This window comes from Mobula hypostoma, chromosome 24 (genome assembly GCF_963921235.1).
Source record: "Mobula hypostoma chromosome 24, sMobHyp1.1, whole genome shotgun sequence".
NCBI lineage: Eukaryota > Metazoa > Chordata > Chondrichthyes > Myliobatiformes > Myliobatidae > Mobula > Mobula hypostoma.
In genome coordinates this window covers 10,721,580-10,735,254 of record NC_086120.1, presented here as the reverse complement: position 1 = coordinate 10,735,254, position 13,675 = coordinate 10,721,580, and the positions used below count along the sequence as shown (strand labels likewise).

At 40.3% G+C, this 13,675-nt stretch overlaps 1 protein-coding gene across 12 annotated transcripts in view; it reads left to right on the top strand.

The window, feature by feature from the left end:
* The window catches only part of LOC134337298 (receptor-type tyrosine-protein phosphatase S-like), a 513,177-nt gene that overhangs the window by 398,674 nt on the left and 100,828 nt on the right, over positions 1-13,675 (top strand). For 6 of the 12 annotated variants that reach the window (XM_063032185.1, XM_063032183.1, XM_063032181.1 and 3 more), the window contains 3 exons: positions 161-258; positions 9,461-9,720; positions 10,651-10,741. In XM_063032185.1, the coding sequence (XP_062888255.1) occupies positions 161-258; positions 9,461-9,720; positions 10,651-10,741 (449 nt within the window). Of the gene's footprint in view, positions 1-157; positions 259-9,460; positions 9,721-10,650; positions 10,742-13,675 lie in introns of all 12 variants that reach the window. The other 6 variants (XM_063032184.1, XM_063032182.1, XM_063032186.1 and 3 more) reach the window with 1 other exon arrangement.

Here is a 13,675-nt window from a genome sequence, read left to right as displayed (position 1 = left end):
GAAGATTTAATTGAATATGCACCAAAAAAAAAATATGAGGTGATTTCCTTCATGGCCTACTGATGTTTTTCCTGTTGGCCAGGGTGTACTTACAGAAAAGCTAATGTGTATTTGCATTGTCGTAGGACCTTTTCTTTTAATTTGCTTTCTTTTTCAGCAGTTTTCCCCAAAAATTTCCGAGTAAAACTTGCAATGAAGACCTCTGTGTTGCTTAGCTGGGAAATTCCAGAACACTACGACTCTCCCATTCCATATAAGGTAATTCCGTGTGTGTCTGTGTTCCAACCAAATCCGCTTTTAATGCCTTGCTGAGGGATCGCTCTGCCGTAGTAGGAGCTGCAATGGTGACTTGAGGTTCATCGGGATTGTTCCACCAGAAGCCCTGGAAGGAGAGACTAAATCAAATGAATTGGTACAATCTAACGAGGCTTTTTCATTTACTCTGAAAAAATTGGTACAACATTTCCTCTAAATTACATTCCCTTCCTCATTTTGAGAAAGAGTAAAGAAATGGAATGGAACAAAGCCCTTAATTCAAGCTGATGCAGCAAGGGGGAGAATGCTTGCTGAGAGTGAAACAGTTTGCAGATTGTCTTTGAGCTCCACTGTTGGGTCTGAATGGCATGTCATACTTAACACCAAATGAATGGCTAAAGTAGGCAACGTGGTATCAGAAACTGATAAAAGCCAAACTTTGCTGAAGTATGGCTTCCTCCTCCATGGCAGTGGTCCAGATTACTGCTGGCTATTGATTCCACAGGTCGTCACATAATGATTCTGCTTCCACGGATCACAGTTCCCACAGCGCTAGAGTAACCAATCTCTATTCATATCTTGCATGTTTATTTTTATCATGTATTATCCCACGAGTACATAATGTTGAATTAGGGGATCGACTGAAATTTAGAGTAATTTTAACACAACTTGTGATTGTTGTCAAAATGTCTTTATTTTCAGGGACTTTCCCTCCTGCGTTTGGTTCATGCTTCTAAACTGACAAGATTTTCGATCAGGAAAAGGATTGGTCTGTTTAAAAGCACAGAAAGGCTCAGTTAACAGTGAAGGAGAGCGATGAGGGAAGGGGATTATTAGACTCGGTAAAATGCAGAAAATATCTTAGGTTAACAAGCACAAAATGCTGGAGGAACTTAGCAGATCAGACAACATATATGGAGAGGAATAAAGAGTCGATGTTTTGAGCCAAGATCCTTCATTAGAACTTATCCCTAACTATCTTAGGGATCAAGTTATCAACACTGGGATTTTTCAAAATTGAATGAGCAGTACTCAGGAGCTGGCACTGAAGATTCTCAGCTTCAGAGATCCTAATCTTAACCATCCATAGTATCAGGAGATTAGAGCCAGTCATACCTCTATATTAAACAGCCTTCCAAAACTCATTGTAAATTTCTATCCAAAAACAACATCTACCAAGATGAGTCAGTAATGAATAACTGATTATTGAAATTTACCTCAGCAGGGAGAGAGTTTTGAGATTACAAGCTTAACCTGTATTTAAAAATTCCGGGTTGGGGTATTGGTCTGACTAGAGTTAGAGTAATTAGCCATGAGAAAAGACAACTGAACAAGCATAACAGACAGTGACATAGATATCAGAAAAAAGGCGTCCTAACATACAACAGTCTGTCAAGACAGTGGGAGGGAGATCAACACTCGGTCAAAACAAGGGCAACATAACTAATGTTCTATTAACACTGCAGCTGGGATTCGTAACAGGCTGGAATTATTATGAAGCTGTGAACTTGCCGTCTGCTTTGGGGAAGTTGCAAAAAGAAGCACAGGTTCTATCCTGATTCGTACACTTTACATCAAATTTAAAAGTCATTCCTCGCCAGAGAATCACCTCGGAGCTTTTTCAAAGAGTTTTTTTTTCTTCTCCATACTTGGGGGTAAAATCATGTTTTAACATAAAATTTGACTGCTGGCACCCATCTTATTGAAGTTGTGTCCCATGGTGAACTCCAAGCAGTGGATAACTTCTGGTACCTCTGATTTTTCTGCCTCCACCGATATTTACTACAAACCCACGGACTCTCATCACAGTTCTGATGAAGAGCCTCATCCTGAAATGTTGACTGTTCATTTTCCTCCACAGATGCTGCTTGTCTTGCTGAGTTCCTCTAGCATTTTTTTTTTAATTGCTTTCTGGTACCTGTAGCATGTAATACAATTTATATATGAATCTAAAATGGAGCTTCAAGGGGTTGCTCAACACAAGGACTTGGCTGGCAAACCTACATGGGATCAAGAGCCCTTATCGGAGAGATCCCGAATTTTCAGACAACCACCTAAACACTACAGGAAGTGACTCTGGATCTTAACCATCCACCTGGTTGGGACCAGTGAATTAAACACAGGTCAGGTTGTCCTGTCCTGTGAAACATAGAATTCAGATGTGTACTTGGTTTAACTTTTTGTTAGCAGAGATGATTTTGATATTTTTTATCAAGGTTAATCTAATTTTGTAAGGAGTAGAATTCCAATTAACAAGAGCGTGAAGCTTTGAAAAATAAATTGACACCAGCTGCAAATGGTCCATCTTCACTGCTGACCTTCGTAGATCTGGAAGTCTCAACTTGCTAGTAAATGTTGTCTCAATACTAAATGGTCAGTCTCCATGTGGTAGCAGGATCTCGTGAAGAACAACAACGTCACATAGACAGCCAGAATAAGCTGTACCCAAGAATCACCTTTAACAGACTGCAAATTTCCTCCCCTGAGCTTAGCTGGCCGTCAAAAGTGATGACTATTTCTAAATGTTTCTGGCACTCAAAAGCTATTAAAAGTCAGTGATACAACTGAAGAAAATTAAACTTTAAATGCAAAATAAACAGAATGGCATGGCACCTAATGATGATGATGATGAAACTCAAGCAATTCAATTACATAATACTTACTGTATCCTTATTGCTCACAGTTGTTTCTCATCATTCAAATGGATGGACTCACTGTCCATACAGGTCCATTGGGTGAATTACCCAGCATACATACTGGGTGATTTCAACAAATTTTCTCTCAGTTACTGTACTCGATGAGGGGTCCAACATCCAGCCAACTTCAATATTGGAGTCCATTATCAATTTTCTGTGTAAAGTTGGGAAATTTTACAGTTCCTAGCACTCATGTGGAGAAATCTTTAGGAGCAAGTTTTAGGACCATGCATGTTGGAAAAGAAATTTTGCCATGTGAGCTGTATCGTATTTCTCAGAGCTATTATAAAGTTGTATTCAATTCAGAAAAGTCTCAACTGGTGTGAAGTTAGATTACGTGAAATTTTAAAGGTTGATTCAATAGATTTTTTTATTAGGTTAACATATCAAGGTATGGAGTGGATAAACAGGATTGAGAAATTAATGAACTATAACCTACTTAAGTAGCTGAAGAACCTTGAGGACAGAATGGTCCAGTCATATTCCTCTGCTCCTTAATGGTCATTTTGTCTCAGCAAGCTGGGTGACCAGTTGACCTGTTTGGGGAATTTTGGTTTAAAATCATATTATTGGCTAACAAAAGAACAGAACATTATGTTCTTCTTTGAAGTTCTGGCTTAAAGCCATAAGCACAGTCTTCAACAGAAAGTAGAACCTGTTTAATAATTCAACTTAAAAATACTCATGGTACTGCAGCAATCCCTTAGTACTGAAGTAAGATAGTAGTTCAGATCATCTGCTCAGATTCTAGGGTGGGATTTGAACCCACAATTTTCAGAATCAAAACGGAGCTGACGCTTAACCAAGCCGTAATTTCTTAAATGTTGTGCATTTTTTGAAAAGCTGTAAGAACAGTTAGCTGGCTGTGGGAAAACCTTCAAAAATTAATAATAAAATAATAATAAAAAAATAATAAGAATATAAAAGTTAATAAGCACTTGAATGAGTTTCAATTGCTAAGGGAATTGACTGACATTTATCAGGAAAACCGTGTTTGGATAAGCTATTTTTTGATAATAGAGAAGGTTAATCAAGGGAATGTAGTAAATGATAGCTACATAGATTTCCTGATTTTTGAATAAATCCCACACAAGATGCCAGATAGCAGAACAAAGGTCTATTTATATTAAGTGTTAGTAGCAACATGTATGGACAATTATCTTCAGGGCAGAAAGTAGGGAATAGCAGTCAACAGTTGCTTTCCATCTAGAGCTTCCTGAGCCTAACTCTTATTTCTTACTTATTTAATGGCATAGGTGTGTAGGACAAAGCTTTAAAATTTATGGCAGAGACTAAGGTTGGAAGTGTTGCAAACAGTCAGGAGAATAAAAGTTCAAAGTAACTATATTATCAGAGTACATATACATCACCATATACAACCCTGAGATTTATTTTCCTGCAGGCATACTCAGTAAATCCAAGAAACATAATAGAAACAATGAAAGACCACACCCATCAGGATAGACGAACAACCAATGTGCCAGAACAATAAACTCTGCAAATACAAAAGAAAATAAAAGTACCAACAATAAATAAATAAGCAATAAATATCGAGACCATGAGATGAAGAGTCCTTGAAATTGAGTCCATAGTTGGTGAGAACGTTTCAGTGATGGGCGAGTGAAATTGAGTGAAGTTTCCCCATTGGTCCAAGACCCTGATGGTTGATGGGTAATAACTGTTCCTGAACCTGGTGGTGCAGGTCCTGAGACTCCTGTCCCTTCTTCTTGATGGCAGCGATGAGAAGAGAGTATGGCCTGGGTGGTGGGGAGCCTGGATGATGGATGCTGCTTTCCTGCAACAATGCTGCTCATAGATGTGCTCAATTGTGTGAGAGGGGCTTTACCCATGATGGATGGGGCCATATCCACTACTTTTGTTGGATTTTTCATTCAGGGGTATTGATGTTTCCATACCAGACTGTGATGCAATCAGTCAGTATACCCTGCACCACACAACTATTGAAGTTTGTCAAAGTTTCAGATGTCGTGTCAAATCTATGCAAATTTCTAAGGAAGTAAAGGCACTGCTGTGCTTTCTTTGTAATGGCACTAATGTGCTGGGCCCAGTACAGATGCTTTGAAATGATAATACCCAGGAATTTAAAGTTGTTGACCCTCTCCACCTCCTCTGATCCTCAGTTAAAGACTGGCTCATGGAGTGTCGGTTTTCTCCTCCTGAATTCAATCATCAGCTCCTTGGTCTGGCTGACATTGAGTGAGAGATTGCTGTTGTGGCACACTCAACCAGATTTTCAGTCTCCCTCCTATTTGCTGGTTCGTCACCACCTTCGATTGCAGCATCAGCAAACTAAAATATGGCATCAGAGCTGTGCTTAGCCTCAGAGTCATAAGTATAAAGTGGGTGGAGCAGGGGGGCTAAGCACACAGCACCTGTGCTGTTGGAGATGGTGTCACCAATCTGAACTGATTGCAAGTGAGGAAACTGAGTATTCTACATATTCCTGTCCTTCAGTATCTACTCTATCAGGTCATTCATAATTTTATATTTTTCAATAACTTAACTCTAGAGAATATCAACCCATTCTGCTTAATCTGTCTTCATTGGCTGTCTCTCTCATTCTAGGAATCAGTCTGGTAAAAATTTGCTGCACTCCCACTAGAACAGGAAAATTCTTCTTTAGTTTTCGGAAACCATGAGTCATATGCACACCGTTTAACTTACTGTGTGCAGGTCACCCCAAAATGGAGGTATTCAAGCAAAGCTCATTTCCCAATTTTTACCTCCCATTGCAGTACCCTCATGTTCCTATAGATATTTTGTCATGTGAAGAGAAAAAGGGATAGTGCCAGTAGTGTAGTGCCTGAAACCTGGGGTGGTCTCAGAATTTGCAGCAATAGGTCCACAACTAAAGCAGTTACTGGCACGCCATGCAATAATCATGTTACATGCTGATCACAACAGTACCATGTCTCAGCATGTTTTTCTTAAAAACATCACAAGAGATCTAATGGGGAACTTATCACTTCATATGTGCAACATGAAGTCCTCTCCAGTAAAAGCATATACTGGAAACTTCAGCACAGGTAGTTCCCAACTGTTCCAAGTTTCAAATCATAGTATCCAAAGTTTGTACCTACTTAGCTTGGATTAGACTTCCTTTGCAAAAGAATATAAGGACCTAAAGAATTGAAACTGAAGTAGACCATTAAACGGGAGATTAAATTAGACAGGATCGTATCTGCCTAGCCATTCAGCAAAGTCGTGGCTCACCTTTTGCCTCTGTACCACTTCCCAACACTGACCTTGTGGTTGATGACTACTTTAACTTCCAAAAATCCTTTCCTTTTAAATCTTGAAGATACTAAGCAATGGAACCCCATCACCACAGAGTGGTGATTTCCAAAATAATCACTATCTTCTTTGTTCTAGACATTCCACCCCGGGGCAACGTCATCTTTGTATCCACTTTTTTATGCCCAGTCAGATTATGTATGCTTCAGTGAGATTATCTTTCATTCTCCTGAACCGTAGAGAGATCGGATCCAGTCTGCTCAATCTCTTCTTACGGGACAAAGCCCATCAGCCCAGCAATCCATCTGGTAAACCTTCATTACACCCACTCTCTATCTTTCAGTACATCTTTTCTTGGGCAGGGAAATTAGCATGGATACAATACTACCAATTGGTCTATGGTTCCCTCTCACCCATTCCTTAAACTTTTAAATCATGGATAAACATCTATTTGCATATAATCTGTGAAAACAGTTTTGGAAAATATCAATCTATCCACTATTTCCATTGCAAGGTCTTCCAAAGCCTTGAGTTGCCAGTCATTGGACCCTGGAGAATTCTTGGTTCTTGGTTTATTAACTTTTTCAGTGTAATTTTCTTACTGATGCTAATTTCAACTCCTCATTCTCTCTAGGTCTGTAGATCTCTGCTATTTCCAAGAGGTTTTTATGTTTTCATGTCTTGCATGAATACCAGCACAAAATATTTGTTTTACTTGTAAGAATAGCACAAAAATTGGGGCACCATTGTAGCACAGCGATTCGCGCAACATTATTACGGCTGAGCATCGGAATGCTTAATCACACAATATATTTACAATATTGTGCAAATATTACTGAAACATTAAATGCACAACGAATTGGTCATTGTAAATTGTCCTGCGATTAGGCTGGGGTTAAATCGGGGGTTGCTGGGTGGCCCAGATCAAAGGGCCAGCAGGGCTTATTCTGCACTGCATCTCAATAAATAAATAAATAAACAAACAAACAAACAATTAATATATTTCTCTGCCAATTCCTTGTTCCCTTATATAATTTCACCTGTCTCAGTTGGTAATAGCCTCACATAACCTGCTTATCTTTTCAAAGGTTCAAGGTTCAAAGGTCAAATTTAATGTCAGAGAAATGTATACAATATATATCCTGAAATGCTTTTTCTTTGCAAACATCCACAAAAACAGAGAAGTGCCCCAAAGAATGAACGACAGTTAAATGTGAGAACCCCAAAGTCCCCTCCCAGCTCCCTCCTCCTGCGTGTAAGCAGCGGCAAGCAACGATTCCCCCTCCTCCCACCAGCAAAAAAAACGCATCCGTACTATCACCGAGCCCGTGCATGTGCTAAGCAATAACAAAGAGACAGACCAAAGGCTTCGCATTTCATCCGACATTCGACAAACCACAGGTTCTCTCTCTCCCTGGCAAGGGAGAGGCAGGTGTTCCCCATTTTCCTTTTCAAGGTTTAAAGTACATTTATTATTAAAGTACATAGATGTCACCAGATACGTTTAGTGTTTCTGCAGAAGCTTTGAACACCAGCTTTTATAATTGTGATAGATTGGTCTTGTAATCAAACTTCCCTTCTCAGATCTTTGTCCTCTTGTTCTGAATTCTTCAAATTTCCCACTTCTCTTCTCAGGAAAGTATTGAATTTCTGGAATTTCCTCCCCAGAAGAAGCAGAAAAATTCTTATAAGTCAAAGTCAATTTCAGCATCATCAGATACATAATATACAGAAGAAAAACATATATTAACAACACAAATTGTGCAAAATTATACAAGATGCAACACAATTAGAGCAACAAAAAAGAAAATAAAGTCCGTTGTATTACAAAGTGATCAAAGTGGCTGTAGTTTGCTACACTGAGGATGTAAGTACATTTTTGAAAGAGCAGAGGGATCAAACGTTTGCAGGGAATTTGGACGGGAGATGAGGCCATGGTCGGTTCCTATTTCCAATTTGAATTTTGCAGTGATATGTACCTGTTATAAATTGTGCATTCATTATTTAAATGTTAGTCCTTTCTGATCCACAACTTTTTCATACTTTTTTCATGTATTTTTCCAATCTACCCTATTGTTGACCCAGCTCAAGTATCTTTGTAGATTGGTTTGTTTAGATTTAGCAACTGTTACAGATTGAATTAAATTACTTCCAGCCTTCATAAATTAAATCAGACAATAATATCTTTTTCTAAAACCCTTTTAAAATCCCTGATTACTCTAAAATAGCCTTTTCTCTCATTGGTTCCTCAATGGTTTGATCTAGGAAACCATCCTGTAAGGAGTCTGTACATTCTCCCTGTGACGGTATGAGTTTCCCTCAGGATGCTCTGGTTTTGGCGCACAGTCCAAAGACGTCCCAATTGGTATTGGCAGGTTAATTGTCCTGTGATTAGGCTAGGATTAAATCGGGCACGGCTCAAAGGGCTGGAAGGGGCCTATTCTACGCGTATCATAATAAATAAATAAATGCGGATAGTTTAGTTTCCTGGTCAATAATACATTAAAATCTCCCATGATTATTGTATTGCTGCAGGCAGTTTGAATTTCCTGATATATACTATGCCTATTATCACCATTGAATAGTCTTGACTTTAATGTCGGGAAAATTTCTTGTTAAGGTTTACCTGAACCATTGGGACTTACAGCACTTTGTACAAAACTTTTCACTTCCAACCAGAGTATTGTTTTATGCATGAGCCTGAATTATTCATGAGAATTTGTGGACAGCCTTGAACCTTCAAGGGTTTAACTTGATGAGAGGGTGACAAAGTGTAGCATCGTCCCAGAAGAGAAACCATTGCAAATACACGTAAAATACTGAGTAAAACTGGATAACGTGTGTAAAATCAATGTTCAGGAATGAATATCATCTTGCCATTCATCCCTTATTAATTAAATCTCGCAATTTCACTAGAGACACAGGAGACTGCAGACACTGCAATCTGGTGTTTAAATCATATTTCTAGAGAATCTCAGTGGATTCAGTGGAGAGAAATGGACAGCTGATGTTTTGTGCTGAAATCATTTATCTGGACTGAATTTTGAATTTGTCCAGACCGGATGAATGTTCTTGACCTGAAACATTACCGGTATATTTCCCTGCACAGATGCTGCCTGACCCACTGAGATCCTAAAACAGTTCATTGTTTGCATTGCAATTTGTCTATTTTGGCATAGGTACAATTCTGTATTCATCTGGTAATTTTGGGACAAAATCACCATCTTCTCAGCCTCTCTCCTCTTTGTGCCTAGATCCAGTACAAAAACGGCCAGTCTGTAGTCGAGGTGGATGGGCGAGCCACCAAGAAGCTGATCACCAACCTTGAACCGGACAAAGAGTACTCATTCGTGCTAACAAACCGTGGCAACACGGTGGGTGGGTTGCAGCAAACGGTATCGGCCCGCACTGCACCAGCCATCCTGGGCACTAAGCCGTACTTCATCAAGAAGGTGGAGCCCGATGGGACCCTGTTAGTCCGGATGCCTAAGGTGGAGACAGTGACACCAGTCATGTAAGAAAGGGCCTAACGTAAACTTTATATTCTCTCACGTTCATCCCAGGGAATCGGGATTGCTGTGCATTGATTTAGTTCCAATGCAAATGTTTAATTAACTGTTTTAATTTTTCTCTAGCCTTTTATTTATTTTATTTACTCTCTCTCTCTTCCTCTTTGTTTCTTGTTGTCCACCCCGGTGGTGCTAACTTTCCACCACCAGAATCAATGAGAGCATCTATTGACTACAGACTCTTGAGGAGACCTCTCATACACTCCAGATACAATCTGCATCTTCCAGTCCATCTCATTGTGGTCCTTGCACCTTATTCGTCTAACTGCACTGCATTTTCGCTCTTTTCACTTTTCCCCTCAGTATACTGGTATACGGCACGATCTGGCTGGATGGCGTGCAAAACAAAACCTTTGTATCTCAGTACATGTGAGAATAATAAACCAATGCCAATACAGTTGGGTTGTGAAATAGCAACCAATAGCAGTTATTCACACTAGTGTTCACCACTCTTTTTCCATCCCTCTTCTCCACACCCCTCCCTCAGCTCCTCCCCAATACCACCATCTTACCCCAGCGAGACTGAAGTGAAATAGTCATCTGCTGCTACAAGTGAGATCAACACATTGCTCCGAAGCCCAACATCAGCCTTAGACCTTTCTGGTCCTGGCCAAGCACCCAAAGGATACCGAGTTCTATGTGTATAGACATAGAGTTATCTTTCCTGACTGTTGTTGATAGTCTACTGAGTTCCTATCCCTGTGGTAACCCGTTCTACGTAGGCAATAGGAATGAGAGATTCTCACACGTTGGAGACCCGTACATTGGTTCATCCTCTTGTGTTTAATGATGTTTACGACGGAATAAACTTCATGCTCAATATAGCCTGTGCTCTCTGTTCCCAAGTTGTGAGGAGAGCATGCTTTGTGTTTCAGAGCCTATTACATCATTGTGGTTCCGCTGAAGAAATCACGCGGCAAGTTTATCAACACCTGGCACAGTCCTGATGAGATGGATCTGGAAGAGGTACGTAGATAAATCTTTCCTCTCTCCATCCTTCATGATTAGGTATTTCCAGTTGCCAGACAACAAGTGCTTCACCTTTCCAGTCTCTCCCTTCCTATCCAGAAGGTTTCAACGCACTCAGAGATGGCATTTGGCCCATCGTGGCCATGCAAAGTATCAGATATCCATCTACACCAGTACTATCTACCGACATTTAGTCCATTGCCTTCTATACCTCCATAAGTAACTTTTAAATGTTGTAAGATTATCTGCCACCACCACACAGGTATTGTGTTCCAGATTCTTACCACCATCACTGGTAAGATAGAGTCGCCTGGGACTGTACTCACTGGAATTCAGAAGGATGAGAGGACATCTTATAGAAACATAAAATTATGAAAGGGATAGCTAAGATAGAAGCAGTATTTTTTTTTCCACTGGTAGGTGAGTCTAGAATAGGAGACATAGCCTGAAGATTCAGGGGAGTAGATTTAGGTTGAAGATGAGGAGGAACTACCTTTCCCAGAGAGTGGTGAATCTGTGGAATTCTCTGCCCAATGAAGCAGTGGAGGTTACCTCAGTAAATATATTTAAGACAAGGTTGGATAGATTTTTGCATAGCAGGGGAATTAAGGGTTATGGGGGAAAGGCAGGTAGGTGGAGATGAGTTCATGGTCAGATCAGCCATGATTTTTTAAATGACAGAGCAGATTCGACGGGTCAGATGGCCTATTCCTGCTCCAATTTCTTATGTTCTCATGTTCTTATCACTCTCATTGCTAGCTGTTCCATCCTTACTGGACAAATAAACACCTTTCCCCCCAGTAACCAGGTACCTTTTCCATCTCCCAGGGGTCAGAGGACTTGCCCATCACATCTTACCTCATGTGGTCTAGGGTCATGTTAGGTGGAGCAGTTACCCCAGAGCCATGAAGAGAGGTGGGACGAGGAGCTATGGCTGAGGCAGGAGTTCCCACAACTCTGTTGAAGGAACATTTAGCTTAAGGAACTAAAATTCCATAAGGAAGGAGGGAATTGGAAAGGAAGGGAGGATTCATTCTTACTTTGAGCCAACAGCAGCTTTGGCTCCAGTTAGAAGGGGGTGAGATCAGCAAAGGCAACGCTCAAGGAGTCAGGAATGTGGGAAATGGGTAGGCAGGCACAGGTTGGAATGGGACCATTGTGGGGGAGGGGTTTGATAGTGGTGTCAGAGCATAAGGTGAGAGTAGGTGAAAGGGAGACAAATTGGATAGCAGCAGGCCAGCCCAGTGAGACCTCCCAGGGAGTGCCAAGGAATCACGTCATCCAGCAAAGTCCAAGACTCAGCATCTTCAGGCAATGCAATGCAAATGCTCGAATCGATGTATTACATGGGGAAAGGTATCACCTCATGTGAGAATCCAGTGGGATGATAAAGATGACTGACAACAGGAAGTAACTAGCCAGATTTTCCAGTTGGAATGACTTGACTGGGAAATGATTCCATACATGCTTTATTCTGGGTTAAATAGATTTTCATTTGCAAAATGCTCAAAAGAATCTGCATTATGCAAGTGAATTCCAAGATAAATATTTCCAGCATGCATAAGATCTCAATAAAGTGTGTGTAACTTTGTGATAGATTAGCATGGAATATTAGACAATCCTGTTAGCTCTGTAGAAGTATGTAGAATGTGGTAAAGCTTCAGCTCAAATGGGAACATCATCTCCACCTACAGACTGTAAAAGCAGTTATATTAAAGAATTCCACTTACTTTCTTCTAATGACGTATTAACGTGTGTAAAAGAAATTGGTTGATTGCTCTTCCATTTGCTTTTCCCAGCTTCAGCTTCTGGTCTCGCCTATCCCCTGATTCACTTGCTCTTCCACTGTTTAGTCAATCCACTCTACCAGTCACTGGCCCCAGTTGCTACTCTGGTCTTCCCTGCCAATCTCTGCCAACCAGTCTAATCTCTCCAGACTCCAGTGTCTCTCCTGACTGGTCTGACTTGCTGTGCTATAGCCAGTCAGTTCCATCCCTCTTCTTCACTGTGCTTCATTACTCAGCTGTTCCCTCCCTCAGAGCCTCCAAAATTGCTGGGAAGAGACCAAAAGAACCTAAACACTGAGAGTGGCCGTAACATCGAGAGAACCCGTAACACTGAGAGAGCTCATAACACTGCAGGAGCCCCTAACACTGAGAGAGTCTGTAACATTGAGAGAGCCCGTAACAATGAGAGAGCCCGTAATACTGAGAGAGCAAATAATACTGAGAGCCTGTAACACCGAGAGAGCCTGTAACACTGAGAGCTTGTAACACTGGGAGAGTCCGTAACATTCAGAGAGCCAGTAACACCAAGAGCCTATAACAGTGAGAGAGCCCGTAATACTGAGAGAGCAAATAATACTGAGAGCCTGTAACACCGAGAGAGCCTGTAACACCGAGAGAGCCTGTAACACTGAGAGAACCTTTAACACTGAGAGAGCTGGTAACATTCAGAGAGCCTGTAACACCCTAGATTACAGTATTTGTTTCAAACATTACCAATACAATTGCCACACAAATTTTTTCAAGAGTGAAAAATGTGTGAGAAAATTTCTTTGGAAAGGTAAGATGTCAAGAATATCATTGGAAAAATTAACATGGAAACTTGAGTTTTAAGAATTATTATAAAGCAAATCAACTTAGATTTATTGCATCCTACTTTGACGAACAAAAACTGGCATGGATTAGAATAGAATTAGACAAGATAGGAGAAAATACACCGGAAGATTTTATATATAAATGGGAATCTAAATGGATATGGGAAAAGAAAGAATCTCCTATATTAAAACATTTGATTGATCTATGGAATGAGATAAACGTTGATAATGAAATAAAGAAATCTTTATTAGCAAGGAGACCTTTGATTCAAAACAAACTTATTCCTTTTACAATGGATAATCAACTTTTATATAATTGGTACCAAAAAGGG